Genomic DNA, 27,089 nt, shown 5'->3' on the forward strand with positions numbered 1-27,089 from the left:
AAGGGAGAATCCGCGGCCTGTGGTCCAAGGCAGGTAGAAAGGGGAGGGACCAGGTGTCAGACGAGCTGCACAGGTCTAGACACTGGCCCAGGGGACATGGCTGCTCACCAGACACAGTCAGTCCATGACAGGTGAGCAGCAGCTCCCTGTCTGCGGTGAAAAACAGTGGGTGAGGAGAAAATCAGATCACACCAGGGACCTCTTCATAAAGCTGCATCCTTCTGCTTGATGTGCTGGCCAGGCCTCACTGGGCTTCGTTGTGGGCGGTGACCTCACGCTATTTGCGCTGTGACCAGAGCTTAGGTTTGGTATTTCTGTAGAAATCCCTCAGGGCTTTGCACACGGTGGGCAAACACTCCATCACCACTGTACCCAGCCCCCTGCAGAACACCGTTGTGCTTTTACTTACCTAGCAGGGTTGCAGGCCTTCCTTGCATCCGTGAGCATGTGTGCTCTCCTGTCCGTAAGGTCTGTCCTGTTGCGGGGGGGTCATCTACAAGCTCATCTCCGAGCATGATTTGTCCCAAGGGGGACAGGCCAGGTCTGTGGCATGGTGGCCTTCTTCCTGTGGCACTGCTGTGAACGAGTGGGTGCAGGCAGGCAGCCATCTCCCTGTCTTCGTTGAGAATTGTCACCTCCGTGTCAGAGGATGTCTGCATTTCAGCTGTGGTGGCTCAAGTCTTGCCTTGCCTGCTGTGTCTCTCGCGCTGAGGTTTCAGGACTGCATCCCTCCCAGGCCCCGCTGGAGACATGCTGGGGAGGCCATGCTACAGCCCTTTAGCCCTCAGCTTATCGTGACTGAGGCGTAGTCTCAACTCTCACTACTGCAGTTTCACGATTCTTTGAATATCTGTGATGGTTATTTGTTTATTCTGGAGACCACCCTAGTATGCATTCTTGTCACAGTTCTCCTCAGTCCTTGCCTCTGTTCATCCAGGCTCAGTGATGTCCTGTCCCTCAGGAGCCCTCTCCCAGCTGCCGTCTTGGATAGTCTTTACCACCTTTCAGATTTTTTTAACCTTTAAAGCTTTATAGTTTTACATGTGCATGTGCAAACATGCATGCATACATACATACATACATGCAGACATATATAAACACATGTAAATGCAAACATGCTCACAAAAATGCACACATAAGAGTAAAAACACAAGCTTAAAGTAGTGCGTGTGGCCAGTCTCAACAGTATCTTTCCTTTGTGAAATTGCCAGGGAAAGTCACATTTCTGTGGGACACACTATCACACCAGCGGTATTCTGTTTGTTTCAAAGTCCACTGTGAGAGGTCTCCTGTGTTGTAGCTGGATATGTTATTCCTTTATTTTTTCAGGATGTCCCATTATTTTAACATCCTCAGTCTGTTTTTCTTGGCCAGTCTTTACCATGTTCACAGCCCCTGGTTCTTTTTCTGCTGTGTAGCCCTGAGTTGATGATGATGATGTGTGTGTGGATGAGTATGTATGTGCTCCTGCATGCGTGCATGTAAAGGCCAAAGATAAGTATCAGGTGTTTAGTTCATTTCCTCTCCTCCCTTTTCTTTGAGACGGATCTTACACTGAACTGAGAGCTCATCCATGTGGCCAGACTAGCTAAACAGCAAGCCCTAGAGATCCTCCGGTCTCTGCCCCCTGGCACTGAGATTACAGGTGTGCCTCACCACACCTAACATTTTACATGGGTGCTGGGGATTTGAACTCAGGTCGGCATACTTGCTGAGCAAGCACTTTGAACCCAGTGAGCCATCATCTCTCCAGTCCATGCCTTAACTTGGATTTAATTATATATATATGTATTTTTTGGGGGGGGTTGTTTTCTTTCAAGGCAGAGTCTTTTCGTAGCCCAGGCTGGAATTGGGTGGCCTTGAACTCACAGGGATCCTCCTACCTCTGCCTCCATGTGCTGAGATTAAAGGCATGTGCCACTGTGCCTGGTTTGGGATGGATTTTATTTGGATCTGTTCTCTCCTTTGGGCAGCCTTAATGTAGAAGGGAGTTTGTCTTGTTTATTCTACATTGCAGTTAGCACTAGAGTTTGGGTGGGTGCCCTCAGGTGTGGTCATGCTCCGAGACCATGTCCTTGCTCGTTTGCAGAGTTAGTGTCCCTTCTTTGATGAGTGCGTGGTATCACTTGATTTTTCATTTCTTCACTTTGCAAAGAATTTGGCCCCTGTATAATTTCACATGCGTGTGTGCGCGCACGTGCACGCAGATTCATGTTTGTGGACCCACATGTGCATGGGGGCCATAGGTCAATGATTATTCCTTAATTTATTGTTTTCCACCTAATTTTTTTAAAAAATATTTTATTTCTATTTATTTACTTGAGAAAGAGAGAATAGGGGGCGCCAAGGCCTCCAGCTACTACAAAGTAACTCCAGGTGTGTGCGCCCCCTTGTGCATCTGGCTTACGTGGGTCCTGGAGAATCGAGCCTTGAACCAGGTACTTTAGGCTTTGCAGGCAAGCACCTTAACCACTAAGCCATCTCTCAGCCCTCCACCTAATTTTTTTTTTAGATAGAAGTCAACCTCAGCCATTACTTGTCAGGTAATATAGCCATCCTTTTTTGTTGTTTATTTGTTTTTGAGACAAAGTTTCACTCTAGCCCTGGCAGCAATCCTCCTTTCTCAGCTTTCTACATGTTGGGATTAATGGCATGTACCACCTAGCCTAACCCATCCATCCCCACACCACCCCCGTAGGGTTTCACTGTAGCCCAGGCTGGCCTTGAACTCACAGCGATCCTCCTATCTCTACCTCCAAAGTGCTAGGATTAAAGGCCTGTGCCACCATATCTGGCTCATCCACCCTTTTTGCGACTGTCATTCATGTGCTGGAGTTTATCAAGTAAGGCTAGACTGGCTGGCCGGTGAGCTGTAGGAATTCTGTCACTCTGCCTCCCCAGAGCTGGGATCACGCGCACATTACCACACCTTGCTTTACATGGGTGCTGAGGCTCTAACCTTGGGTTTTCCTGCTTGCAAGCAGACACTTAGCTGAGCCATCCCCTCAGCCTGTGTGCATGGCTTTTGCTGAGGTGGCAGAAGGGTGACAGTTGTGGGTTTTTTTGGTTTTTGTTTTTGAGGACCCTAAATGTTCTCCTTTTGTCCTTCTTTATCTTCCCCAAGAATGTATGCCTTTATGGACTGTCCCTACACTCCATAGTTCCTGTGCTGACACCAGGTGATCAGGCACCCCTCTCCACCCTCACGTGTACCTGTTACAGGCTGGGGAATGCGAGGACCGCTGGAACTGGGCTTCGTAACACAGTCCGCCTCTGCCCATGGTGCTCTAGGATGGGCTCTGGGGCGCCCTGGCTCTCCCTGGTTTCTGACCACTTGGCCATTTGGGCCTGGGCAGCATCCCCCAACGTGGATGGGGTGCCCTAGGGTGTCGTCTTGCTCTGAGACTGTGTCCTTGCTTGTTTGCAGAGTTAGTGTCCCTTCTTTGATGAGTGGGTGGTATCACTTGATTTTTCATTTCTTCGCTTTGTAAAGAATTTGGTCCCTGTATAGGTTGGAGCTCCCAGAGTCTGGGAAGTGTTAACGGTCAGTAACGTTGGTGCTGGCACCTTGCTCTTTAGAGGATGGTAATGCTTCGCAGTGTGAAATCAGCCCCACTCAGGAGGCAGTGCCATGCAGCACTGGGCCAAGGGCAGTGCCTGGGGGAGAGGGGACCCATCAGCAAGCAGCTGGGGAATCGAACCTGGGTCCCTCTATTGAGAGTGGAGAAAAGGCTGAGACGGTGCGGATGCAGGGACAGTCTGTGGTGGGTGGTGTGGTTATGAAGGTTGCTTGAGTAGATGGAGACTCCGGAACCCCCGACCCTCTCCCCTGCCCACACAGGTATAGGTGAAGGTGTGCGGCTGGAGGGAGGGTGTCACTCTGAACCAGTGACTGGACAGGGAGCTGTCTGCAAATACCGCTTTGCTGTGTCCCGTCATCTTCTTGATGGCTGTGGCCTCCTTTTAGGTTGGATCGACAGACGCAGGCCACCACCCTGGTGCATCAGATCTTTGGAGGCTATCTCAGATCCCGAGGTAAGTGGAGACACCTTCTTCACCCTGCCTAATGGAGCGCTGAACAGTGACCAGGAAATCTCAGCATTCTTGTGTAGGGCTGGCATGTGGTGGAGGTCGGAGGTCCCAGCTTTGGCCTCCTGCCTGCTGTGCAGGTCTTGGAGTGCTGCCTGCGTTCTCCCTGTGCAGAGGGCTTTCCTGGATGGCCTGGGCATGTCCCAGAATTGCCTCTCTGGCTGATGAGATAACTTCAAGGAAAATGTAAGAGAAAAGCAGAAGAGAGCACCAGACTCGATCTCTATAGACAGACCATTTGTTTAGAGAAACAGCGAGGGACAGCAACCTTCCCATGGGATGAAGGCTGAAGCACTGAGCCACGCTGGGGTTCAGACTTAAAAGGAGGATCCAAAGAAACAGAGTGTGCCAGGTGCAGTTGATAAGAAAATTGTAGCAGTTTGTGTCCTTGATCAGAACAGGCTTCTTCAGCCAGGAATGCCTAAGGGAGGACACTCAAGATGATCCCTGGTCCTTCAAGGCCAACTAGGCTAAGGGGAGAACATCAATCAGGGAAGGATGCCAACCTTAATGAGGACAGATGCCTCTTTGCCTTCTTTATTGCGCACAAGCTTTAGGGATAGTTATTAACTCTTTCATTCCCTTTGGTTTTCAGAGAAGGCTATGAACCCTTCAATAGCCTTCCTTAGCCAGAGCTGGGTTGAATGTGCTAGACCTCCAGTTCTAGGTGCTGGGAACCTCAGTGGTTCCCTTATGGCCACAACTGACCATAGCCTCTGTTTTGTTGCAGTGAAATGCTCAGTGTGCAAGAGTGTCTCCGACACCTATGACCCCTACTTGGACATAGCACTGGAGATCCGGGTACGCTTGGGGAATTGGTATTCCTGTGTGCACCCTGGAAGGAGGCCAGAGGGTGGGCAGTGATCAAGAAATGTGTCTGAAACCGGGCGTGGTGGTGCACGTCTTTAATCCCAGCTCTGGGAGGCAGAGGAAGGAGGATCACTGTTTGAGTTTGAGGCCACCCTGAGACTCCACAGTGAATTCCAGGGAAAAACCAAAAAAAAAAAAAAAAATGTGTCTGAGCTGAGGCTGATAAGAAGTGCTCATCAGCACTGAGCTGGAGGTGCCTATGTGGAAACCGGTGTCTGTCCAGATGTTCTCCTGTGAAGGGAATCTGAGTTTTGTGTCATGACGCACAAACCGCAGCAGTGCTATCTTACAGGGCTGGGGGAGAGTCTGACGTGCTGAGCACAGCCCACCAAGCGGCCACTCTATCCCACTCACTGTCAGGTGGCGGTCCTTGTCCACACAGGCACTGTCATCTGAGCACATCAGTTACAGTCATGGTGAAAGTGCCCAGTTCCTGTAGCAAGCCTCATGTGGCTGTCACTGCTAGAGAAGGCACTGCCTGCCCTGCTCTTCTGGGGTCGAGATGCTGCATCTCAGAGGTTGGCAGCTAGTGGGCTGAATTTTATGCAAGTCAGGTTTTGTCATTTGCTGCCTCAGCCCAACGAGACTAAGTCTGGTGTTTCTCAAGTCAGGCTTTTTCTTCTGCCATTCATTCAATTCCATTTTTGTTCTCCTCAGCAAGCTGCAAATATTGTGCGTGCTCTGGAACTTTTTGTGAAGCCAGATGTCCTGAGTGGAGAGAATGCCTATATGTGTGCTAAGTAAGTGTCACATGGCTCCATGCAAAAGATTGAGCCCCCAGAAAGCAGTAAGACACCTGATGCAACACATAGCGCTCTTCCCTCAGAGGTGACACTGCTCACATTTCCTGAGGGTCCTGAGTCAGGCCTGCTGCAGAGGTTCCACGTGGTAGCCTGTGAAGTGGGCTCTGTTGTTACCTTTATTTCCCAGGACACTGAAGGGACTGGCAGAGAACCCTACCACCACCACAGCCATTCTCATCCCCCCACCATCACCTTCACCCCCAACACCAGCACCGTCCCCATCACTCCCACCACCATTCCCACCCCCACCATAATCATAACCACACCACACACACACACACACACATACGAGTCCTACACCTCTTACCTGAATCTTGATCTGCCATGTCTGCTTTTAACTAAGCAAGTCGAAGCATTTTTCTGTTTCTGCCCACACACTTCCTTGTCCCTATATCTTCCTATGGAGGCCATTTGTAAACAGGCCACTGGAGAATATTTTATTTAGCCTCTTCAACTTTCTCCTGTGCCAAAACACTTTAGTTCTGCGCCCCTCCTTACGCTGGCCTCCCTCAGCTGGGCAACTGCATCCTGCCTATTGGTCTCCTTGCTGCCTGGCTTCGCTTGAGTTGACTTCCTGCTTGCCTGCTACCACATCAGTCTGCTCAGTGTGCTCTGTCGTGTGTTCACCCAAAGCCACACTTGCTCAGCTATTCTTGGTCTCCGAACAGGGAAGTCGTCTTGCTTTACAGTTATCTCTGCTCTGTGTTCCCTGCAGGAGCGTTCTTGGGCTTGGGGTTACGATGTACAAGACCCCATTAGAGTTATTCCTCTCCACATCATAAAATAATAGCTTTTCCACTCACTGTCTTTCTAGATGCAAGAAGAAGGTTCCAGCCAGCAAGCGCTTCACCATCCACAGAACATCCAACGTCCTAACTCTGTCTCTCAAGCGCTTTGCCAACTTTAGCGGGGGCAAGATCACCAAGGTGGGTGCTCACCCCATACCTGGCCTGCACGGGGCCCTCGGCTTTCACCCCACTGAGTCGGCTGCTCTCCACAGGGCCAGGGCCTGGCGCCTGTCTTTCTTCAAGCCTGCTAACTGCTCTTACTTGCAGTGCCATTTGAGAAGCACTTACCTCCCTGGTTTCCTGCCAGCCTCTGCCTGTTCTTGGGGTGTTGTTCTCGTGGAAAGCTAGGGCTTCCGTAGAAGAGGTTTGGCAACACTGGGTGATGTGTGGCGCAGAGGGTGGGGTAGGCTGGGGTCTAAAGCCTACTGTTTACCCAATGGCTCTTATTAGAACATGTCTGTGTTTGATGAAAGTTTAGGGGGTTTTGCTAGATCCTGTTTCATAGCTTGGGGCAAAGCACTTGCCTAAGTGGTGGTAATTCTATGTCTTCTCAGAGCCTTTATGGAACCGTTTTGCATTTTGAATCTTTAAGAAGAGAAATTTTTTTGTTTGTTTTCTTCAAGGTAGTGTCTCCCTCTAGCCCAGGCTGACCTGGAATTCACTATGGAGTCTCAGGGTGGCCTCGAACTCACGGTGCTACTCATACCTCTGCCTCCCGAGTGCTGGGATTACAGGTGTGCGGCACCACGCCTGGCTTAAAAGATAATTTTTTAAAAACATTTTCCCTACAAAAAATTGTCATAGTGAATTCCAGGTCAGCCTAGAGTGAGACTACCTCAGGGGGAAAAAAGGAAAATTGTCATAAGAAATAACATTTGCATGACCTTTGCTCTCATGCAGTCTGATAAGAATCTAAATTACTAGCCAGGCATGGTGCACGCTTTTAACCTCAGCACTCGGGAGGCAGAGGTAGGTAGATCGCCATGATTTCAGGGCCACCCTGAGAATACATAGTAAATTCCAGGTCAGCCTGGACTAGAGTGAAACCCTACCTCGGGGGGGAAAAAAAATCTAATTTACCGTGGTAGTTGGTTGAATTGGTGTCTGTACCTTTTTTCTGAAGTCCTAAACCCCAGCACTCCAACCCCTTCTCCAGTGTTCCTATAGCGTGGCAGGGAGGATGAGCTGCTCTCATTGTACAGCTGTCATGCACATCACAGACAAGAGTAAATTGTTCTGTGGACAGTAAAACACACTTCCCCAGTTGGGCTGGGAAAACTCCCCCCTTGCACGCTTGTCTGTCATTGAACACTTGAGTGAGTGAGGGAAGGAGAAGGCTCCTGCCCCAGGGCTGCCACATACCCAGTTGCCCAGATGATTTTTAAACCAGTAAAATGAGGCGTGGTAGTGTACACCCATCATCTTAGCACTTGAGAGGTAGAGATGGGGCCCTTGTGAGTTCTAGGCTGGTCTGGGCGACATGGCAAAATGGAAGCCACCCTGGGCCACAGCAAGTTTTTGATGCCATCCTGGGCTGCTTAATGAGCTAGAAGCCATCTTGGGGCGCATAGTCAAAGTGGCCATTTTGTGGACTCTGGTTATGGCTGTCAAGGATAGATTGATCCTTGCTTTCCTGAGTGAGTGCTCTTTGTCTTTCCTTTTTCAAACAGGATGTCGGCTATCCTGAATTCCTGAATATCCGTCCCTATATGTCCCAGAGCAATGGGGACCCTGTCATGTATGGGCTTTATGCTGTCTTGGTGCACTCCGGCTACAGCTGCCACGCTGGGCACTACTACTGCTATGTGAAGGTGAGCACTGGCCATTCTGGCTGCGGGCTTGTGCCCATAAAGCTTAAATGTCACAGTTGTACATGTTTTTATGGAAAGTGGTGATGATTTGTATGTATGTTCAGGCCCTTAATGTTGCTTCTATGAACAGGGAGAAAAGATGTCTTTAAAAGAAAAGTTCTGGGGAGGGGGGCTGGAGAGATGGCTTAGCAGTTGATGCACTTGCCTACAAAACCTGAGGACCTGGGTTTGATTCCCCAGTGCCCACCCTACATAAGCCAGATGCACAAGGTGGCACATGCATCTGGAGTTTGTTTGCAGTGGCTGGAGGCCCTGGTGTGCCCATTCTCCCTCCCTCCCTTCTTCCCTCCTTCCCTCTCCCTCTCCCTCTCCCTTTCTCTCAAGTAATAATAATTTTTTTTTTTAAAGAAAAGAAAGAATAGTCCAGAGACTGATAAGATGTCTTAGTAGGCAAAGTGCTTGCTGTCCAAGAACACACATGTACATAGACCTCAAAGACTTGCAAATAGTAGCCGGGTGTGATGGCGCACACCTTTAATCCCAGCGCTCAGGAGGCAGAGGTAGGAGAATTGCTGTGAGTTCGAGGCCACCCTGAGAAAACAGTGATTTCCAGGTCAGCCTGAGCTAGAGTGAAACCCTACCTTGAAAAACCATTAAAAAAAAAAAAGACTTGCAAATAAGCCAGTTCACTGGTGGGTGTGGAGACTTGTGCCCATGTAATCCCAGTGCTAGGGAGGCCTGAGGCAGGAGGATTGCCTGGGTTATATAGTAAGGCCCTGTCTCAACAAGAATAAGGAGCTGGGCGTGGACTTTTTGTTGTTCCTGTAACCCTAGACTGATTGTGGATTGTCTGTCGATCGTTGTTCCTATAACCCCGGACTGATTGTGGACTGTCTGTCTGTTGTCCCTGTAACCCCTGGACTGATTGTGGACTGTCTGTCTACCATTGTTCCTGTAACCCCTGGACTGATTGTGGACTGTCTGTTGGTTGTTATTCCTGTAACCCCTGGACTGCGCAGGCCAGCAATGGACAGTGGTACCAGATGAACGATTCCCTGGTCCATTCCAGCAATGTCAAGGTTGTTCTGAACCAGCAGGCCTACGTCCTCTTCTACCTGCGGTGAGTACCTCCGCTTCCCCCAGAGGAACGTGCATGCTACTGGGAATCCTCGAGGGCAACACTGGCACAGATAGTGTCCCCCATGCATGTACAACGAGCACGCGAGCATGCCCCCTGGGAAGGACCCTATCAGCCAGCCCTGCCTAGTAGGTGGATGAATGCAGGGGGTGGTTAACTGTTGGATCAGTTAGACGTTGCAGGTGGCCTTGGTACCTTCCTTTAGAGAAGCAGTTCTTCCCTGGGGTAGGGAAGCACTAGGGCCTCTGGGTGGCTGCTTCCTGGGTCTAGCCATTGGCCTAGAGGCTGGAGGATGTGGCCCGTGAGGTGGGTTTGCTGCTTTGTGCTGCCCTGCTGGGATTGGCTTACAGCTCTTACTTAAGTGCTATCTCAAGGACTGTTCCAGAAGGCTCTGACTATGCTAAGCTCTATGCTCTCTCACATGCCCACATGTCCCAGTCTCTGCCCCAGCCTCTTGGCTGAAGGGTAGGGCAAGAGTTCGGAGAAGTCTCTTTAGAACACTAGTGCCCCTTGGCCTCTCTCCTGAGAGAAGTGAAGTCTACACTTGAAGCTATTCTGACGCTTCCTGCCGTTCTGCTCTCAGTGGGAGAATTCCCTGACTCCTTTCCTTCCTCTGACAGAATTCCGGGTTCAAAGAAAAGTCCTGAGGGTCCCATCTCCAGGACGGTCTCCACCCATCCCAGCCGCCCCTGTGTCATTCCAGATCACAGCAAGAAGACCGTGGGCAATGGGGTCACTTCCTCCCCACTAATTGCAAAGGTACTGGATAAGCATAAAAGGGTGGCATGTGCACTGGGAACCTCTGACAGGAACCTTGTCCGGCCACAGTGGGAGGGGCTTTCAGGCTGTCACTGTATGTTTCCTACGTTGGTCCTCAGTTCCCGTTGGGAAGATCAAGATGGAACTGAGAGCATGGGTACTCTGTGGCCCAGCTTCTGCCAGCACACCCGTGCTAGACAGGCTTGCCAGCAGGCCTTGTACACCGGGCACCTGGGGAAGCACCTCTGTGCCCAACAGAGTGGGAACAGTTTGCCAATGTTGGTTCTTGTGCTTCTGTAAGAGTCTTTGGAGATAGGCATGGATGTTCCTGAAGACAAAAGGACGTGACATCCACGGTGTACTTAAGTGTTTAGGACAAATGCAGATCCTGTACGCACACACAGGTGCATGTTCTGTACATACCGTGGAGACAGTTGGGAAATGCCTGAGTTGTCTTTGTGGGCATTTGAGATTGTCTGCTGAGTTGACTTATTTTACTGGCAGGGTAACAAGCTGCTTTCTCACTATAGGCCAGCTGATTATTTTACTTTTTGCTCATGTGTGCCTGGGGCTGCGAGTGTAGCTGCCCTTGTGCCCCAGCTGCCTGCCTACGCCAGGTTCCCTGTGGTGAAACAGAATTTCGGGTGTTCTGCTTTGTCTCTGTTCCACCTGTTCTTGTTTTTGTTTTTTAATATTTTATATGCTTATGTATATGCAAAGAGAGAGAGAGAATGGGTGTGCCAGAGCCTACTGCCACGGAAAATGAACTCCAGATGCATGTGCCATTTTGTACATCTGGCTTTACATGGGTACTGGGGAATTAAACCTAAGTCATCAGGGTTTCCAAGCAAGTACCTTTAACCATTGAACCATCTCCCCAGCCCTGGTCTTGTTTTTGAGCTGGAGTTTCTCTGTACTGTTTATAGAGCTTGTGAGGCTTTATCCATTCCCTGGTCTCTGCTCCCCTGTGGGACTGGGGTTACAGACAAATGTGGCTACGCCCAGCTGTTTTATGTGGGCCCTGGAGATTTGAACTCAGGTAGTTTCAAGGCCCCTTCAGGCCCTGAAACTTGCGCAAGAAGCATACCTGCCTGCTGAGCCATCTCCATTCCCCAGCTGAGCATTTATTTATTTATTTATTTATTTATTTATTTATATTTTTTGAGGTAGGGTCTCACTCTAGCCCCGGCTGACCTGAAATTCAGGGTGGCCTTGAACTCACAGTGATCCTCCTACCTCTGCCTCCTGAGTACTGGGATTAAAGGCATACGCCACCACGCCCGGCAGCAGAGCATTTTTATGACTTTCTGAGCTCCTTCTTTCCCACTCGAGCTGCAGCCCACACAGGCATCAGCCTGGCCAGTCTGCAGGGTTGTAGTCATTTACATAAACTCGTATTTCCCTTCCAACCTTCAAGAAAACAGAAGGTGAAAGCGTTGGGATTGATGTAGCAATTAACACACGTAGTGTGACTGCAGAGTTGGCCGTCAGGAAGCCTTACTGCAGGAGTGCCCTTGGACGTCTGAGGCAGACATGGGTGCCCAGAGCCCCACGGCAGACACACCCACAAAGGCAAGGCTTCTCATTTACTACAAATTTTAATTACAAAGACAACTTTCCAAATATACTGGGAGTGCCTTAAGTCACAAACAGGATCTCACTAAGTAGCCCAGTCTGGCCTTGAACTTGGACATGAGCCACCACAGCTGGCTTCATTTCACTTTAAATGACCGTGTAGGTTCCAGTAGTGCTTTCATAGTGAAGGTAGCTATAAGCATGCATGCCCATGTGTACACACGCCTTGAAGCTACGCTGTCCAGAGAATTGGCTGTGTCTTTACCGGGTGTCTGTGCAGACTGCTCTCAAAAGCCGTACCTGCTTTGGCCTGGCAGGGTCCCCCGGCTCATTGCTTTCTGCCTTGCTCTCTAGCGACAAGACTCCATGCCCATGAGGAAGCCACAGGTGCCAGAAGAAGTCGGTGTGCCTGTGTCCAGGACTGGCTCCATGCTGGGCCTGAAGTCGCAGAATGGATATGTGCCTACAAAGGCGCCCGTGGGGTCCCCCTCTCCCAGGCTCACTCCAACACCCACACACGTGCCAGCCCTCCTGGATGAGTCTGGGAAGAAAGTGAAGAAGCCAGTTCCCCTGCAGCCCCATCCCCCGGCCCCTCATACTTCTCAGGGCTCCTCCGGGACCAGTGCTCTTGGGGTCCCGCGGCCTGGCTCCTGGGAGAGCAGGGACGCTGTCCTCTCTACCTCACCAAAGCTCTTGGCCAAGGCCGCTGTCAACGGGCACAGGCCCAAGGGGGAAGACAATGGCACGGACCTCGAGAAAGATGCTTCCAGCAGCTCTAGCCCCGAACATTCTGCCAGCAGCAATGCAGCCAAGGCCCCAGAGGACGGCACTACCCGCTTCTGTGGTTCTCAGGGAACAAACTGTCCCGCCACCACTGGTCATTCCAAAGCACTGCAGAGCGGAGCAGATTCTAAGGTGGCAAAGCCGAAGTCTCCCGCCCTGGGCAGCACCACTGCCGAGCCCACAAGCCTCATGTCTCCCCCACCAGCTAAAAAACTGGCCCTGTCGGCCAAGAAGGTACATCCGGGGCTCCTCACCAGAGTGCCTTGGGGCTGAGGAGGTCTGAGGGTGGTGGGGTATGGGAAGTCACGCAGGACTCTAGCTACTTTTTTCAGAGGAGCAGAGAGTCTTTTGGTGTTACCAGCAATTTGCAAGTTACAAAAGGGCTGCTGGGGTGAAGTCAGTGGAGTTTTGAGGGAACCCCTATTCCTGAGTATCTCACATGGGTCATAGAGTCTGGGCTGAGCAGCTCCCAGCTGCCTGAAGGTGGAGTCTCCTAACACAACCTGTGTAGATGAGGCAGGAAGAAGGAGAGGAGGCCTGGGTTCTGGGGGTTCATCCCAGGCCTGGCCTGTGGGTTCTCCTGCTCGGAGCTCCTGGGGGCGGCAATGTGGAGGAGATTGTGTTGAGAAACTTGTTGAAATTCCTTCCTTTTTCCTTTTTGTTTCTAACCAACAACACTCTTCTGGTTCTTCTTCTACCATCCCTCCCTCCCCTCCCCTTTGTTTCTTCTTCCCCTCATCCTTCTTTCTGGGCTTTTGCTTTATTTTTATTTTCATTTATTTGTGTTTTGTTGTTGTTTTTTTTTTTTTAATCTTATTTTCCCTCTTCACTCACGGAAACCTTTTTTAGACCACCAAGTTTTTATTTATGTCAATAACTGCAGGCCAACACCCTGCGGAGGGCGACCGGCAATGACCTCCGTTCACCTCCCCCCTCATCACTCTCCGACCTCACCTACCCCATGAAAGCCACTCACTCCGTCGTCGCCTCTCCCCAGCCTGTCAGTAAAACCAGGTGAGCTCGGCCCCGGCCCCTGGCTGCCAACTCCTTCCCTCCTTTGGTCACGTGTACTTGGCTGGTGAAGAGCTTTGGGGCTCTGAGGAAGCCAGCCCCTCTTGTCTTCTCATCCCATCCACTCTAGTAAAAGAACTTGTTCAGAGGCGGTTTTTTAGTCCCCCATCCTGTCGTCTCCACTTGCCTACCACAGGCGCGTGATCCAGTGTGATCTGGACGTACTGTACTGGCCTGTAACCTCTTGCCAGACCCAGGGCAACCTCCACAGGGGGGAAGAGCTTTGTATAAGCTCAGAGACCTGAGAAAACTGCCAGAGGGCCATATTTTGTGCCAGGGTCATGCCAGTGGTGGTTGCATGGTCTCCCGCCAGCAGTGCCATGGCTCGTCCTACAGAGCATGCGGCAGGGCTTTGGGGACTGGCCTCCAGAGCAGGAAGTCTCTGCTCTGTGAGCACCACCAGAACTGTTCTCTGAGCTCCTCCCCAGAGGCTGGTTCTTCCACCCCATGAGGTCCCATGACACACAGCGAGAGCAGCAGAAAGTGGAGGAGGTTTCTGATAAATGGTGTCTGGTGGCTGAAAGGACACAACAGCCTTGGCAGCTTGGCAAGGAAGAGCTGAGGAGAGCTCAGGGGCATTGCCATGCTCCCAGCACCTCCCTTCCCTTCTCACTGCACGGACCACTTCATGACACCTACTCCGCTGCTGCCTGTCCCCAGCATAACAGTGTGTCATGTCCTGAAATGTTGGGTCTGCAGGGATTGAAGCATTTAAGGAGTGAGGCTAGGGTTGCTATTGGTTCTTTTTTTTTATTATTTTATTGTTTGGGATTTTTTTTGAGAAAGAGAATTGGCGAACCAGGGCCTCAGCCATTACAGTCGAATTCCAGGTGCTTGCACCACCTAGTGGCATGTGCGATCGTGCGCATGCCTTACCTTTGTGTGTCAGGCTAATGTGGGATCTGGAGAGTTGAACCTGGTCCTTAGACTTCACAGGCAAGTGTCTTAGCCACTAAGCCATCTCTCTGCCCCCCCCCCTTTTTCTGTGATAAGTATCACTCTAGCCCAGGCCTACCTGGAATTCACTACGTAGTCTCAGGCTGTCCTCGAACTCACAGCGATCCTCCTACCTCTGCCTCCCAAGTGCTGGGATTAAAGGCGTGCACCACCACACCTGGCTGCCTGTTTTTGTTGTCTTGTTTTAATCTAGTTTTCTCCTTTCCTGGGGATGAAGACTGAACCTGGGCCTGATCTGCCACTGAGCTAAACCCTCAGCTCCTGTAGCCATTTTCTAAACCTCGGAAGCACCTAGAGAGCCGTGACACCAATGCCCGTGCCTAGGCAGTGAGTGTGCTCTGGTTTGGTGACTACAGTGACAGTCCTGTTGACTTCACTGTTCACTTTTGAGGCCAGCAGTGTTGTCCTGTACGGACAAGAAGCCTGGCTGAGCAAGGGTGTCGCCTGTCCTGGGCGAGAGGCAGGTCACAGCTGTGCACACACGGGGAGGCTTTTGGTCCCTTACCTAGCCCCTTAGGGTGTGTCCTTTTCTCTCTGTTCCCCTGCTAGCCCCAAATTCAGAGGACCATCACTATGGACAGTGCGTGGTCCACACTGCACTTGGCTTTCTTGGAAGGTCCCATGACTCAAGAAAGCTGAAAGATAAATCTGGATAGAGCTTTTTTCCTGGTCATTTATTACTTAATGACCCCTCATAACACCTTTGGTTTGCATGTTTAAAAGCATTAGAGTTTGTGTTGCTTTTATTTTGGAGGGGAGTGTTTCTTGTTTTGTTTTGAGGCAGGTCCTCACTCTAGCCCAGGCTAACCTGGAACTCCCAATATAGCCCTGGTTGGTTTCAAAGTAACAGTGATCCTCTTACCTCAGCCTCCTGAGTACTGGGATTAAAGGTGTGCACCACCATGCCGCACCCCCCCCACCCCTTTTAAAATATATTTTTATATATTTATTTGTAAGCAGAGAGAGGGAGAGAGAGACCAACAGAGAGAATGGGTACTCCAGGGCCTCTTGCCACTGCCAAGGAATTCAAGATGCATGCACTACCTTGTGGGTACTAGAGACACAAACCCACGTCATTTGGCTGTGCAGACAAGTGCCTTAACCACTGAACCATCCCTCCGGCTCTTCTTTTTCTTTTTTTTTTTTTTAAGATACAGGGGTTTTTTGTTTCTTTTATTTATTTATTTGAGAAAGAGGAGGAGGCATATAGGAAGAATGGGCACACCAAGGCCTTCAGTCGCTGCAAACAAACTGCAGATGCATGCACCACCTTGTGTATCTGGCTTACATGGGTCCTGGGGAATCAAACCTAGGTCCTTTGGCTCTGTAGGCAAGCACCTTAACCGCTAAGCCATCTCTCCAGCTTCTCTCTTTTTTCTTTTTGAAACAGGGTTTCTTCATATATATAAAATGTTTTACTTATTTATTTGAAAGAGAGAGAGAATGGGTGCTCCAGGGACTCCAGCCACTGCAAACAATGCATGCACCTCCTTGTGCATCTGGCTTATGTGGGTACTGGGGAGTCGAGCCAGGGTCCTTTGGCTTTGCAGGCAAATGCCTTTATTGCTAAATCATCTTCTTCCTCCTAAGACAGGTTTTCTTGTAGCCCAGACCTCAAACATACTGCATAGCCCATGGTAACCTTGAACTCTTGGTTTTTTTTTTTTTTTTTTTTGGTTGGTTGGTTTGTTTTGTTTTTTTGAGGTAGGGTCTCACTGTAGCCGAGGCTGACCTGGAATTCACTATGTAATCTCAGGGTGGCCTCGAACTCACAGCGATCCTCCTACCTCTGCCTCCCGAGTGCAGGAATTAAAGGCGTGCACCACCACATCCAGCTGAACTCTTGATCCTCCTGCCTCTACTACCGTTATGCCAAGATTACAGTCATGTGATTTGTCGCCACACAGAGAGAATGCCAGAGTTTTGTATATGCCAAGCAAGCACTCAAGTTTTGTTTTAGTTTTCTGACTGTGTGTGGCATTGTGTTGTATGTGCCCATATGGTGCCCTGTGCTCACCTATAGCAGAATGTACCTGCCTCTGCCAGCTGGGGCGGGGTGGTTGTTAGTTACCCTGCTCCAACACTATTCTGCCCCTTCTTGTTTGAGTTGGAGTTTCTTACCGATCCCAGAGCTTGCCGTTTTCTGAGCCTTGTTGAGTCTTAGGTGGCTGCTCCCCTACAAGACTGGGGTTACGGACGGTTGTGGTCACGTGGTCTTGCCCAGCTGTATACGTGGGTCCTATGGATCGAACTTGAGAGGTCTCTCAGCCTCCTTAGGCTCCTCAGGCTTGGAAGTACTTTTAACCATTGAGCCATCTTTCCTACGCCAATGTTTTGTGAAATTTTTTATTTTGTTTTGTTTTTTGAAACAAGAGGCTTATGTAGCCGAGGTTGGCCTTGAACTCACTATGTACCTGAGGCCAGCCTTGAACACCTTATCCTGCTTCCTCTTCCAAGTGCCAGATTACCTGTGTGCACCGTCACACCTGGCTAAAACTATCAGAGCTGGTAACAATGCATTGTGCTGGGTGTGATCCAGCATACGGTGCTTGCTAGTGTGTAGGTTCAGTTCTCAGTAGTATAAAAAGGAAGAATGGGGGAAAAAAACCATTGAATTGCTTGGTGGCAAGAAACAGACAGTTCTTACTAACTTTGAACTTAAGTAGACTGAATTTTATTGTTAGTTGCCTGTAAAGAACATGTAATTGATGTGTGCCTAAGGTTTATGGAGGGCACATTTAAACTTCTTAGGTGATGGGGATGGGATAGGATGAGGTTAGGTAGGGCAAGTGCCCACATGGGTCTTGTAGAATGACCTTCTCTGCCACATGCTTCCTATAGGGCTGTGCCACCTGCTCCCCGATCATCTACCCTTCTGAAGCCTTCCGTCAGCCCCTGTTCCACATCACTGTCCAGTAGTAGTCCCCAGCCCCCAGGGACATCAGAGCCACAGAGACGCTCCTCTGCCTGGACTTCCCTGCCTCAGGTCAACGGGGACATCAAGTTCGTTTTACACCAGCCACCAGAGGCCAGTGAGGCCGCACAGAGCCCCTCTAAGAAGAGGAGAAAGACCTTTCCGGGAGAGCCCCCGAGGCTGGATGTAGACACACACCTCCCACAGTGCCTCCAGGAAGCAGCTACAGTGCCTCGAAGGAAGAGGAAGAGGAAGAAAAAGAAGTGTCCCGAGGATGTGGCCAAGCCCACCCTGCAGCTGTGCCAGGCACAAGACCTTCCTTGGAGTCCCAGGAGCAGGAAGGAGGAAGGGGACACTCGGCCACAGGTAAATGGCCATGCAGTGGATCACATTCTGTGCAGCCCTCATGTGAGCAGCCGGAAGAAGAGGAGGAGGAAGGGCCTACAGAGACTGAATGGAGAAGCCACCCTTTCCCAGGACCCACCTGAGCACAGGTAAGGGCAGGGCTGAGTCATGCTGTGGCCCTCCCTCAAGACAGAAATCGGTGCCTCCCTGGCCGTGCCAGCTCTAAGTGCCACGCTGATGTGGACTTCTCAGTGCACCATGGGGTAGAAGGTGTCCTGCTGTGTTGGTGGATATCATTACACGTGGGGAGGGGGAGGGCAGCCACAACCAGACGATCTGATGCCAGGCCAGGCTGGAGGAGGTGGCTTGTAGCAGCAAGGTGAACATACCATGTGTGGGACTTGTCACGGGTAAATTATGAGGGCACTTTGTCTCTAGCATTGTGTTGAGCATGTGGCCTCTCACACCCTAACCTCTTCTCGTCGGTAAGCCCAGTGTGGAATGACGTCACCACAAGCAGCCCTCAATCATGTTGAGTTGGAACATTCTACAGTTAGGCCAGGCTGATGGAAAGGCCGGGGTGCCACCAGTGAGCACCACTGTGCCTGTAGTGTGCTGGAGAGCTGACTGCCCCCTCTGTGACTCCTAGAAGCCGCTCCCCAGCAGACTGCGAGCCCGAGCCCAGGGCAGAGTCTCCAAGGAAAAAGAAAAGGAGAAAAAGGAAACACTACTCACAGGAGAAGGAAGAAGAAAAGGAGTACCCACAAGGCCAGAGGAGCCCTGGGCCTGGCGTTGCCATCATCCCTGAGTTGAACATCAACGGCCAGCTTCCTGGAGATTGGCTAGGTGAGGACTCCTGATGGTGACCTTGGAATTGGCCTTCACTGTCCCTTATTGCAGGCTGTGCCATCGCTGTAACAAGTACTTACGATAGTCAGCTTATAAAGAGAAGAGGTGTGGCTGGGTGTGATCCAGCACTGTAACAGAATACCTAAGATAGTCAGTTGCAGTGGTGGCACATGCCTGTAATGCTTGGGGTGCTGAGGCAGAAGGACTGATTCTTGAGGCTAGCCTGTCCTACACGGTGAATCCTGGGCTATGAGAAAGGAAGAAGGGCTTGAGGTTGCCATGCTTATGACTTTGGGCCTGTGGTAAGGCAGCACATCAAGCTAGGGCACATGGTAGAGCAAAGCTGCTCACCTTAGAGCCAGGAAGAAGAGGGGCATGGCTACAGTCCTCCCATCCCCTGTGAGGAGGGCCCGAACACCTCCCAGCAACACCTGGGGGTCAGGGCACCAGACCATGAGCCTTTGGCACACTTGAAGGTCCAAACTGCTGTGCCCCTTTCTGGCTGGCAAGGTAGATTACCATTCAGAGCTGGTGTTTCTCCATCAGACCGAGACTGGGCACTGCATCCATGTTTTGTTTCTGTAATCTCCTTAGGCATTGACTGGGACAAATAGCCTCATCAGGAAGTTAGCGTTTGCTGCTAACAAGTTGCGCAGTATTGTTGTGAGGAAGGGGCACGATGGGATTGTTGCCTTCTAAACACACACACTCGTTTCTGTGCTACTCTTGATTACAGGGCTGGGTCAAGCTCCTCTTGTGCCCTGGAACCAAGAACGAGAATCCAGTGTGGTCCAGGAGTTGCTCCAGTACTCTTCTGATAAGGCTTATGGGAGAAAAGGTAGTTGTGGATCAGGGCTTGACCTTCCCAGGGCCTGGCTCATTTGGGAGGTAGAAAGAGGGGTTCCCCAAGTGTTATGAGGCAGCATGGAGAGACCACAGAGAGGAGCCCCAGCATTTGTTGAATGCACTTGTGGCCTCTCCCTCCCTGCTGGGCATGTGGGCAGATCCAGGGAAGGTTGGGGGCAGGGTGCACAAGACCCACTGGTTGTAGGGTTTACAAGTCAGACTTGAAGTCAGAGTGAGAGCCATCTTCTCTGAAGGGAGGTGCTGTGGGCTTAGAGAGCAGTGACTCCTTTCACACTTGGCTGCACTCGTGGGGTCACTCGTTCTCCCCCTCCCTCTTTGCATGTCTGCTTCCTCCAAAGGCAGCATGCAGAGACCGTGAGTAATCGGGAATAGATGGGACTAGGCGGTGAGTCTTGATTAAGTTCTCAGGATGGCTGGGAGTCCACGGCCCAGCTGACACTGTGTGTGTTGTACAGTTTTGACCTGGGATGGCGAGCCGTCAGCAGTCAGCCAGGATGCCATCAGAGACAGCAAACTGGCTCAAGCCCAGACTGTGATTGACGACTGGGATGAAGAGTTTGATCGAGGGAAGGTATGGTGTGTGGCCGAGGCTGCGGGCTTGACGTGGCATGTTGGCCGCCGTGGCTCAGCTTGAGCTTGGAGAGCAGATTCCAGTGCAGCCTCGGTACAGAGTGGTAGAGGCAAGGCAGGTGCCAGGCTCCTGGGCCCCTCCTGGCTGGGAGGCTTTTCATGGGCTAAGCGGGCATGGGTCTCTGTTGCCTCTGCTCCTTCAGTGGAGTAGGGGTGACTGGGGCAGGGGTCCCCGCAGATGGTGCTGTGCACGGCATGAATGCACCTGCGATGCATGTGCTTAGGCAGTGAGGAGCACAGGGGTGTCCTCTCTGGAAACGAAAGCTGTGACTCTTGATGTAGGAAAAGAAGATTAAAAAGTTCAAGAAGGAGAAGAGGAGAAACTTCAATGCCTTCCAGAAGCTTCAGAGTAGACGGAACTTTTGGTCTGTGACTCATCCTGCTAAGGTCGCTAGTCTCAGCTATCGCCGCTGAGTTCACTGCTCCTGACATAGGTCAGTTTGGGAAGTGTGTCTGTCTGCTGTGTGTGTGTCTAGTACGTGTATCCAGTGTGTGTGGCGGGGGGAGGGGTGTTGGTCTGTATTGTGCTAGTCTGGTGTGTCTGCTGTGTATGCATCTCTTAGTAGCTGTCCATCGTGTGTACATGTGTCAGTGTGTGGTGTATTGTATGAATATGTGTGTTGTGTCCATGGAGTGTGGGTGTGACTTGTGTTTGTGTAGTCTGTGGTATACCTGTCTGGCATCTTCCAGCTCTCTCAAGGTGCCATATGCCAGCTCTTGTCAGGGACCCACCCAAGGATGCGGTGAGATTGTAAACATTTTTCTTTTCCCCAGGAGGACCAGTGTACCTGTGCCATAGCTCCCAGCATTGTCACATCATGTCCTGGGAACTGTCCATCTGGATCTGAGAGCCTTGTGCAGACTCTGCTGTCCCGTTAGTCCAAGCTGCTCACCAGAGCTTGCCATGCAGGCAGCTCCTGGCACCACTGCCCACCAACCAAACCAATGTGGAAGCCTTGGGGCTTCTGCAGCTCAGGACCTCTGGTGGCGTTCATGAGCCTCATAAGAGAAGCCCTGGCCTGTGGTGTCAGGCAGAACTGCAGCAACCACGGGACATGTGGAAAGGCCCTGTGGACACTGGGGTCTACATCTGGTCTGAAGCAGGATGGGGCCAGCGTCTCCTAGTGCCCTGAACTCAGGATGGCACACATGCAGCCTTGCTCTCTTCAGCTGGCAATGTCTTGTCCCACTGTCTCCTTGGTGGGCCTATGTATGCCTTACTGCCAGCTGCAGAGAGGAAGAGCCCCATTGGACCGCAGTGCTGCCCCTCCAGGGCATCCTCTCCAAAGAGCTCTGGGCTGTCTGGGAAGCTGAAGCTACTTGGGGTGGGGCTGGGAGCCTTTGCGATGTGCGCTGGTGCCTCTGCTCTGCTCTGCGGACTGTCGGAGCTTGTCCTATGGGATTCTCTTGAGGTGGTGGTCTTTGGAGGTGAATTTCCCATTATTTTACTACTTAACATAAAGCATTTATTTTTGACAGACCTGTGGCTTCCAGTAGCAGTATGTTTCCCTGATATGCAAATACTGGCTTTATTTGCTCAGTTTTGTGAGTGCTTTGGAATCTAAATGATTGTATGATTTGAGAAGAGTCCTTTTTTATCTTGCTCGAGCTGTGCCTGTAGATCAGACTATACTACTCTAGACTCCTCGGTGGAGGTGGGAATCTAGGGAGAGGCGCACCCTCGTGGGAGGCTCTGGCCTCGCCCTCACTGGCTGCGTCTTCTCATCTTCCCGAGGCCAAGGGCGGTCCCAGCCGGCCTCTTCGGCTCTGCCCACTGGCCCTCATTACGTCGTTTTCTAACCTGCTGCCATGCACAGGACCCTGTTGGATGCCGTGGAAGAAGAGCAGCTTTCTCCGGGTCACCGGGGTGCGCGTGCGAGCTGGCGTCGGCAGAGCGGCTGGTCATCGTGGGAAGGGGGCAGCGGTCTTCGTGTGGGGTTTCCTCTTCCGCCTGGGGTGGTGACATGCACTCCTGTGTGAACTGCTCTCCGAGTCTCACTCCTTCCTATGCTGCTCTGTAGTTGGGAATTTTCATTGTCTGCTAGCACAGAATCGCCTTCCTCTCCCTTCTCTGCTCCAGATTGGTCTCTTCCTTTCCTCGCCGGGTTAAACACTGTAAAACTTTCCCTTGGGGAGTATGCATCTGCTGTCTTTTGGGCAGTCCTGAGCCCTGGCTGACCTCTGATAGCATTTCCCAAGTCCTGTCCTTCCTCAGAAACCATCAAACAGGGCAGAGTAAGGCCCAGCACATCACCCAGGTTCTGGGTGACTTGTACATGTGTAAATAACTGAAGCTTGGCTACTAGCTATCATTGGGTCCGTTGAAATCCACTGTAACTCTGCCCTTGGCAGTGGAGACGATCCAAGCCTCCGTGCAGAGAGCCCACCTCCCCCAGTGTTCCTGTCCTCTCTCACCTGCCTGTTCCTATGTGTACTAGGGTCCCCACACTCGCTACTGCCTCATCCAGGGCTGGGGAACCCCAGCTGTTGCTAAGCTCCTGGTGCAATAAAACAATGCCTCATCATGCGTTCGTTCTGTGTCTGTCTGTTTCGTTGGCTTTGACTTAAAAGGTGCGTCCCAGCAAGCTCCCAGACTGCTTCCCCAGGCAAGGGAGTGGTTGTCTGTGGTACACTTTGAGGTGGCCAGCCACACCTGGAGGAGGGGTGCATGAGTCCAGGAGTTCAGGGCCAGCTTGGGCAACCTAGTGAGACCCCTTTTAAAGAGATGTATTTAAATATACTCAATAACTATATTTATTTGAATTTGAGAATAAAGAATCTTCTAAAATGGCTCAGTAGGAACTTTTTGAGTGGTTTTCAATGAATCCTGTATCAACAAATCTCAGAATCAGTGCCGTTCTGCCAGGGTAGCTTGCTATTGTTCTGGACGGTGTCTGGGTTTCTGCAGAGAAGGAGGTTATGCTCACCTGTGACATTTCCTCACAGGTGGTAAGAAGGCCGAGGACTCAGATGTGGATCTTCCAAGGTTGTCCCTCACATGCAGAACGGGGTGTGATCATACTGTTAATGACAAGAGTCCCTTCTGATCTTTTTGTGGCCCAGAGTCCAGGTACTTTCCCCCAGCTACAGGTTGGCGGCATGGTGAGGAGAGGAATTTCCCAGGCTGTTGCCCCAATAAGGCCAGTGGCTGCGGTGGGGTGTGGGCAGGGGTCACGTGGGTAAAAGCAAGGACATCGTTCTCCAACCTCTGCCACCTGCACTACAGACTGCTGAAGCACTCCCCTCGTAGCTGGGCCCCAGCGTGAATCTCACCCAGGGATGGGCCTTGGTCCCTTCTTTTCTTTGCTCTCTTCCATGTCTTTTCTTCTTTTACTATTTTACTTCTTTATTTGCAAGCAGAGAGAAACATAGTAGAGAGACAGAATGGGCGCACCAGAGCCTCCCGCCACTGCAAATGAACTCCAGATGCGTGCACCATTTTGCATCTGGCTTTACGTGGTTCCTGGGGAATTGAACCTGGGCCTTTAGGCTCTGCCCGCGAGGGCTTTAACTGCTGAGTCATCTCTCCAGCCCAATCCACTACATTTTACTAGCATCATTAGCTGTCAGAGTCTGCAGGAATCATTCCCCTATGATGGGTGTTTACCTCCAGCTTCTTCCACCATTGTCCCTTGGTCCGCCATTCATGTCAGCCAATGAGCACTGGGTGGAGGGGGTGGAGTTCATCCCAGTTGGCACTTTATGAACATCCTGCCCATCAGGCTTGGGGCCAGCCTGAATGCAGTGCTGGACTGTGCTTCTGACAGCTGTCCCCTCCAGTCAGCCTCAGGCCTGCTGTGCCGTCCAGGAGCTCCGCCCCCTCTGCTCCTACCTGCACATAGCCTCACATCCATCTTGAAAGGCTGAACTCCTGCCAGTCAGATGACGGGCAGCTCATACATCCCCGTACTCATCCGTGCCAGCCCCAGAGGCCCTTGTGATTTGGGGGTGTGACTTGAGGTGCACAAGAGGTACACCTGACAGGTGCCTGAGATGAGGGACCCTCAGAGCTTGCTCCTTACGGGCAGAGTGATCTGTGACAGTGTTTAGGTACGAAGCGTTCTTGGGACTAGCTCCTGCAGCTTTGTGAGGACTGAGGTTAAGTGGGAGTAAGGTTTTCAATTATGAATGGATGGAGAAAGAAGGGAAGGTCAGAAGTCCAGACCTATGGGCTTCCATGAATCACCGTCGCAAGTTTGGCCTGATTATGTCATCTGTGCTTTTCTCGAAAATGGAAGGCACTGGTGACATCGTGAGTCTGGGCTGTCATTCTCACACCAGGTCTTGATTGCATGCTTGCTTCCACTGCTTCTCTCCTTCAGTTTGGGTACCCATGAAGTATATGAGAAACATGGTTGCGCACTGCCATCTTGTAGGCAGGGTGCAGGTACTGAAGTGGTTTCTTACAGTCGCGGGCAGGCGTGTTGACTTTTTTTGTGAGGAACATAGCAAAGAAATACTCAACTAATACAAGATTTAAAACAACCAGGGCAAACATCAAACTCTGTAACTTTAAGTCCAATAACTCTAGCCAGTGACAAATCTCCAAGTCTGATAATTCTAACCAGCAACAAGTCTCTGGCATTTCAACTCCATCCCTCCAGCTAGGCTACTCACAGTCCTGGAAAACTTCATCTGGTCTGGCAGCTTTCCTTTGCAGCCAATTCGTAGTTAAGACATCTCCACTGCAATCCACGGTTTATCCTCATGGCTCCCTGGGGTCTCCATGCAGGCATCCAGCAAACCTGCTTCACACTGCCTATGGCCATTTCCAAAACACAAGACCATGTTGAAAACTCAATGACTATTTCCCGCATTTCTTATACTCCACAATACCAGGTAGGGTGCCAATTTGTTAATCCGGGGGCTTGGGGGGGGGGGATAAAGCAGACTTTGAAGGACAGGACACTCCTTGAGCACTCAGCCCCCTTCAAGAGAGTCTACATTCTTTCTGTTGCCCCAGTGCAGGTCAGCTGGCCCAATTTCAAAGGTTGTAATCACTCAATTGCAACTGAACAGGCAGTCGTTCACCCAAAGATTTTTTTTTTTTTCTCTGCCATATCCCTCTGCTCACACAAGTCTGTTTCTATGCAAAGCAACCCTGCATGACTTCTCAGGACAACAGCAAGCTTCTCACACAAACTTCTCCAGCCCGGTTCAAGTTAAGCTCTCTTTCACCCACATAAGCCAAACCTCACAGTCCATAGTTCTTACTGCATTCAGGTCTGAGTTTGACCAGAATAGTCCATCAAGCTGTACTTATAGCACTGTAAGGTGTCTCTTAGGCCAAGGTTTCAAATCCTCCCACATTTTTCTTGAAAATCAGCTCTAAAGGGGCCAATGCCACACAGTCCGGTGTCTAGCAGCAAATGACACCACTCCTCGGGACCACTTCACTGTTGTAGGCAGGTTCGCATTGCTGGTAGTATTCACCCAACCAAAAGCAACTTGTGTGGGGGGGTTTATTTTGGCTTACAGGCTTGGGGGGAAGCTCCATGATGGCAGGGGAAAATGATGGCATGAGCAGAGGGTGGACATCACCCCCTGACCTACATACAGTGGACAACAGAAACAGGAGAATGTGCCCAATAAAAAAAAGTTTTTAAGGGCTGGAAAAATGACTTAACAGTTAAGGTACTTGCCTGTGAAGCCTAAGGACCTAGGTTCAATTCCCCAAGACCCATGTAAGCCAGATGCACAAGATGGTTCATGAGTCTGGACTATGTTTGCAGTGGCTGGAAGCCCTGACAGGTCCATTCTCCCTCTCTCTCTCTCTCTCTCTCTCTCTCTCTCTCTCTCTCTCACTTGCTCACTATTTCTCTCTCTCTAATAAATAAATAAAAATATTTTTAGAGGCTTGGAGGGATGGCTTAGCCATTAAGGCATTTACCTGCAAAGCCAAAGGACCCAGGCTCAATTCCCCAGGACCCACATTAGCCAGATGCACAAGGGGGTGCATGCATCTGGAGTTTGTTTGCAGTGGCTGGAGGCCCTCCACACCCATTCTCTCTCTCTATGTCAAATAAATATAAATAAAAAATAAAAATAATTTAAGAAATATTTTAGCTGGGCGAGGTGGCGCATGCCTTTAATCCCAACACTCAGGAGGTAGAGTTAGGAGGATTGTGGAGCATTTAAGACCACTCTAAGACTACATAGTGGAGTCCAGGTCAGCCTAGACTAGAGCAAGACCCAGACTCAAAAAATCAATAAATAAACTTTTTAAAAAGTGCACTTTTGGGCTGGAGAGATGGTTCAGCGGGTGGCGCATGCAGCTGAACTCCATTTGCAATGGCTGGTGGCCGTTGAGCCCATTCTCTCCCTCCCTCTCTCCCTCTTTTTCTTTCTCTATGCTTATAAATAAATAAAAATGTTTTTTGAAGTGCACTTTCAGCTTAACCATGAGTGCCTCTCAAATCAGGGAGCATTGATTTTGAGTCTTTCAGAATCCAGGTTAAAAAAAAAAATTGAATGTGAGCCAGGTGTGGTGGCACACGCCTTTAATCCCAGCACTGGGGAGGCAGAGGTAGGAAGATCACCATGAGCTCGAGGCCACCCTGAGATTACATAGTGAATTCCAGGTCAGCCTGGGCCAGAGTGAGATCCTACCTCAAAAAAATACAATAATAATAATTTGGATGTGGGGCTCAAGAGATGGCTCAGTGGTTGAAAGCACTTACTTGCAAAGGCTGATGGCCTGGCTTGGATTATCCAGTACCCTCATAAAGCCAGATGCACACAGTGGTGCATGCATCTGGACTTTGTTTGCAGTGGCAAGAGGCCCTGGTACATCTGTATATTCATTCTCTCTCTCTCTCTTGCTCAAATAAATAAAAATAC

The 27,089-nt window shown here is 50.7% G+C and overlaps 1 protein-coding gene across 2 annotated transcripts in view; it reads left to right on the forward strand.

Moving 5' to 3' along the window:
• The window catches only part of Usp36 (ubiquitin specific peptidase 36), a 38,374-nt gene extending 15,594 nt beyond the window's left edge, over positions 1–22,780 (forward strand). For both annotated transcript variants that reach the window (XM_045158553.1, XM_045158554.1), the window contains exons 7-21: positions 3,968–4,035; positions 4,820–4,890; positions 5,617–5,699; positions 6,577–6,688; positions 8,221–8,361; positions 9,381–9,481; positions 10,120–10,258; positions 12,188–12,850; positions 13,500–13,630; positions 17,486–18,052; positions 18,553–18,749; positions 19,489–19,590; positions 20,075–20,190; positions 20,532–20,683; positions 21,024–22,780. In XM_045158553.1, the coding sequence (XP_045014488.1) occupies positions 3,968–4,035; positions 4,820–4,890; positions 5,617–5,699; positions 6,577–6,688; positions 8,221–8,361; positions 9,381–9,481; positions 10,120–10,258; positions 12,188–12,850; positions 13,500–13,630; positions 17,486–18,052; positions 18,553–18,749; positions 19,489–19,590; positions 20,075–20,190; positions 20,532–20,663 (2,623 nt within the window). In that variant the 3' untranslated portion in view covers positions 20,664–20,683; positions 21,024–22,780. The remainder of the gene's footprint in view (positions 1–3,967; positions 4,036–4,819; positions 4,891–5,616; positions 5,700–6,576; positions 6,689–8,220; positions 8,362–9,380; positions 9,482–10,119; positions 10,259–12,187; positions 12,851–13,499; positions 13,631–17,485; positions 18,053–18,552; positions 18,750–19,488; positions 19,591–20,074; positions 20,191–20,531; positions 20,684–21,023) is intronic.
• The last annotated feature ends 4,309 nt before the right edge of the window (positions 22,781–27,089 follow it).

The sequence above is a fragment of the Jaculus jaculus genome, chromosome 9 (assembly GCF_020740685.1).
Source record: "Jaculus jaculus isolate mJacJac1 chromosome 9, mJacJac1.mat.Y.cur, whole genome shotgun sequence".
Lineage (NCBI taxonomy): Eukaryota > Metazoa > Chordata > Mammalia > Rodentia > Dipodidae > Jaculus > Jaculus jaculus.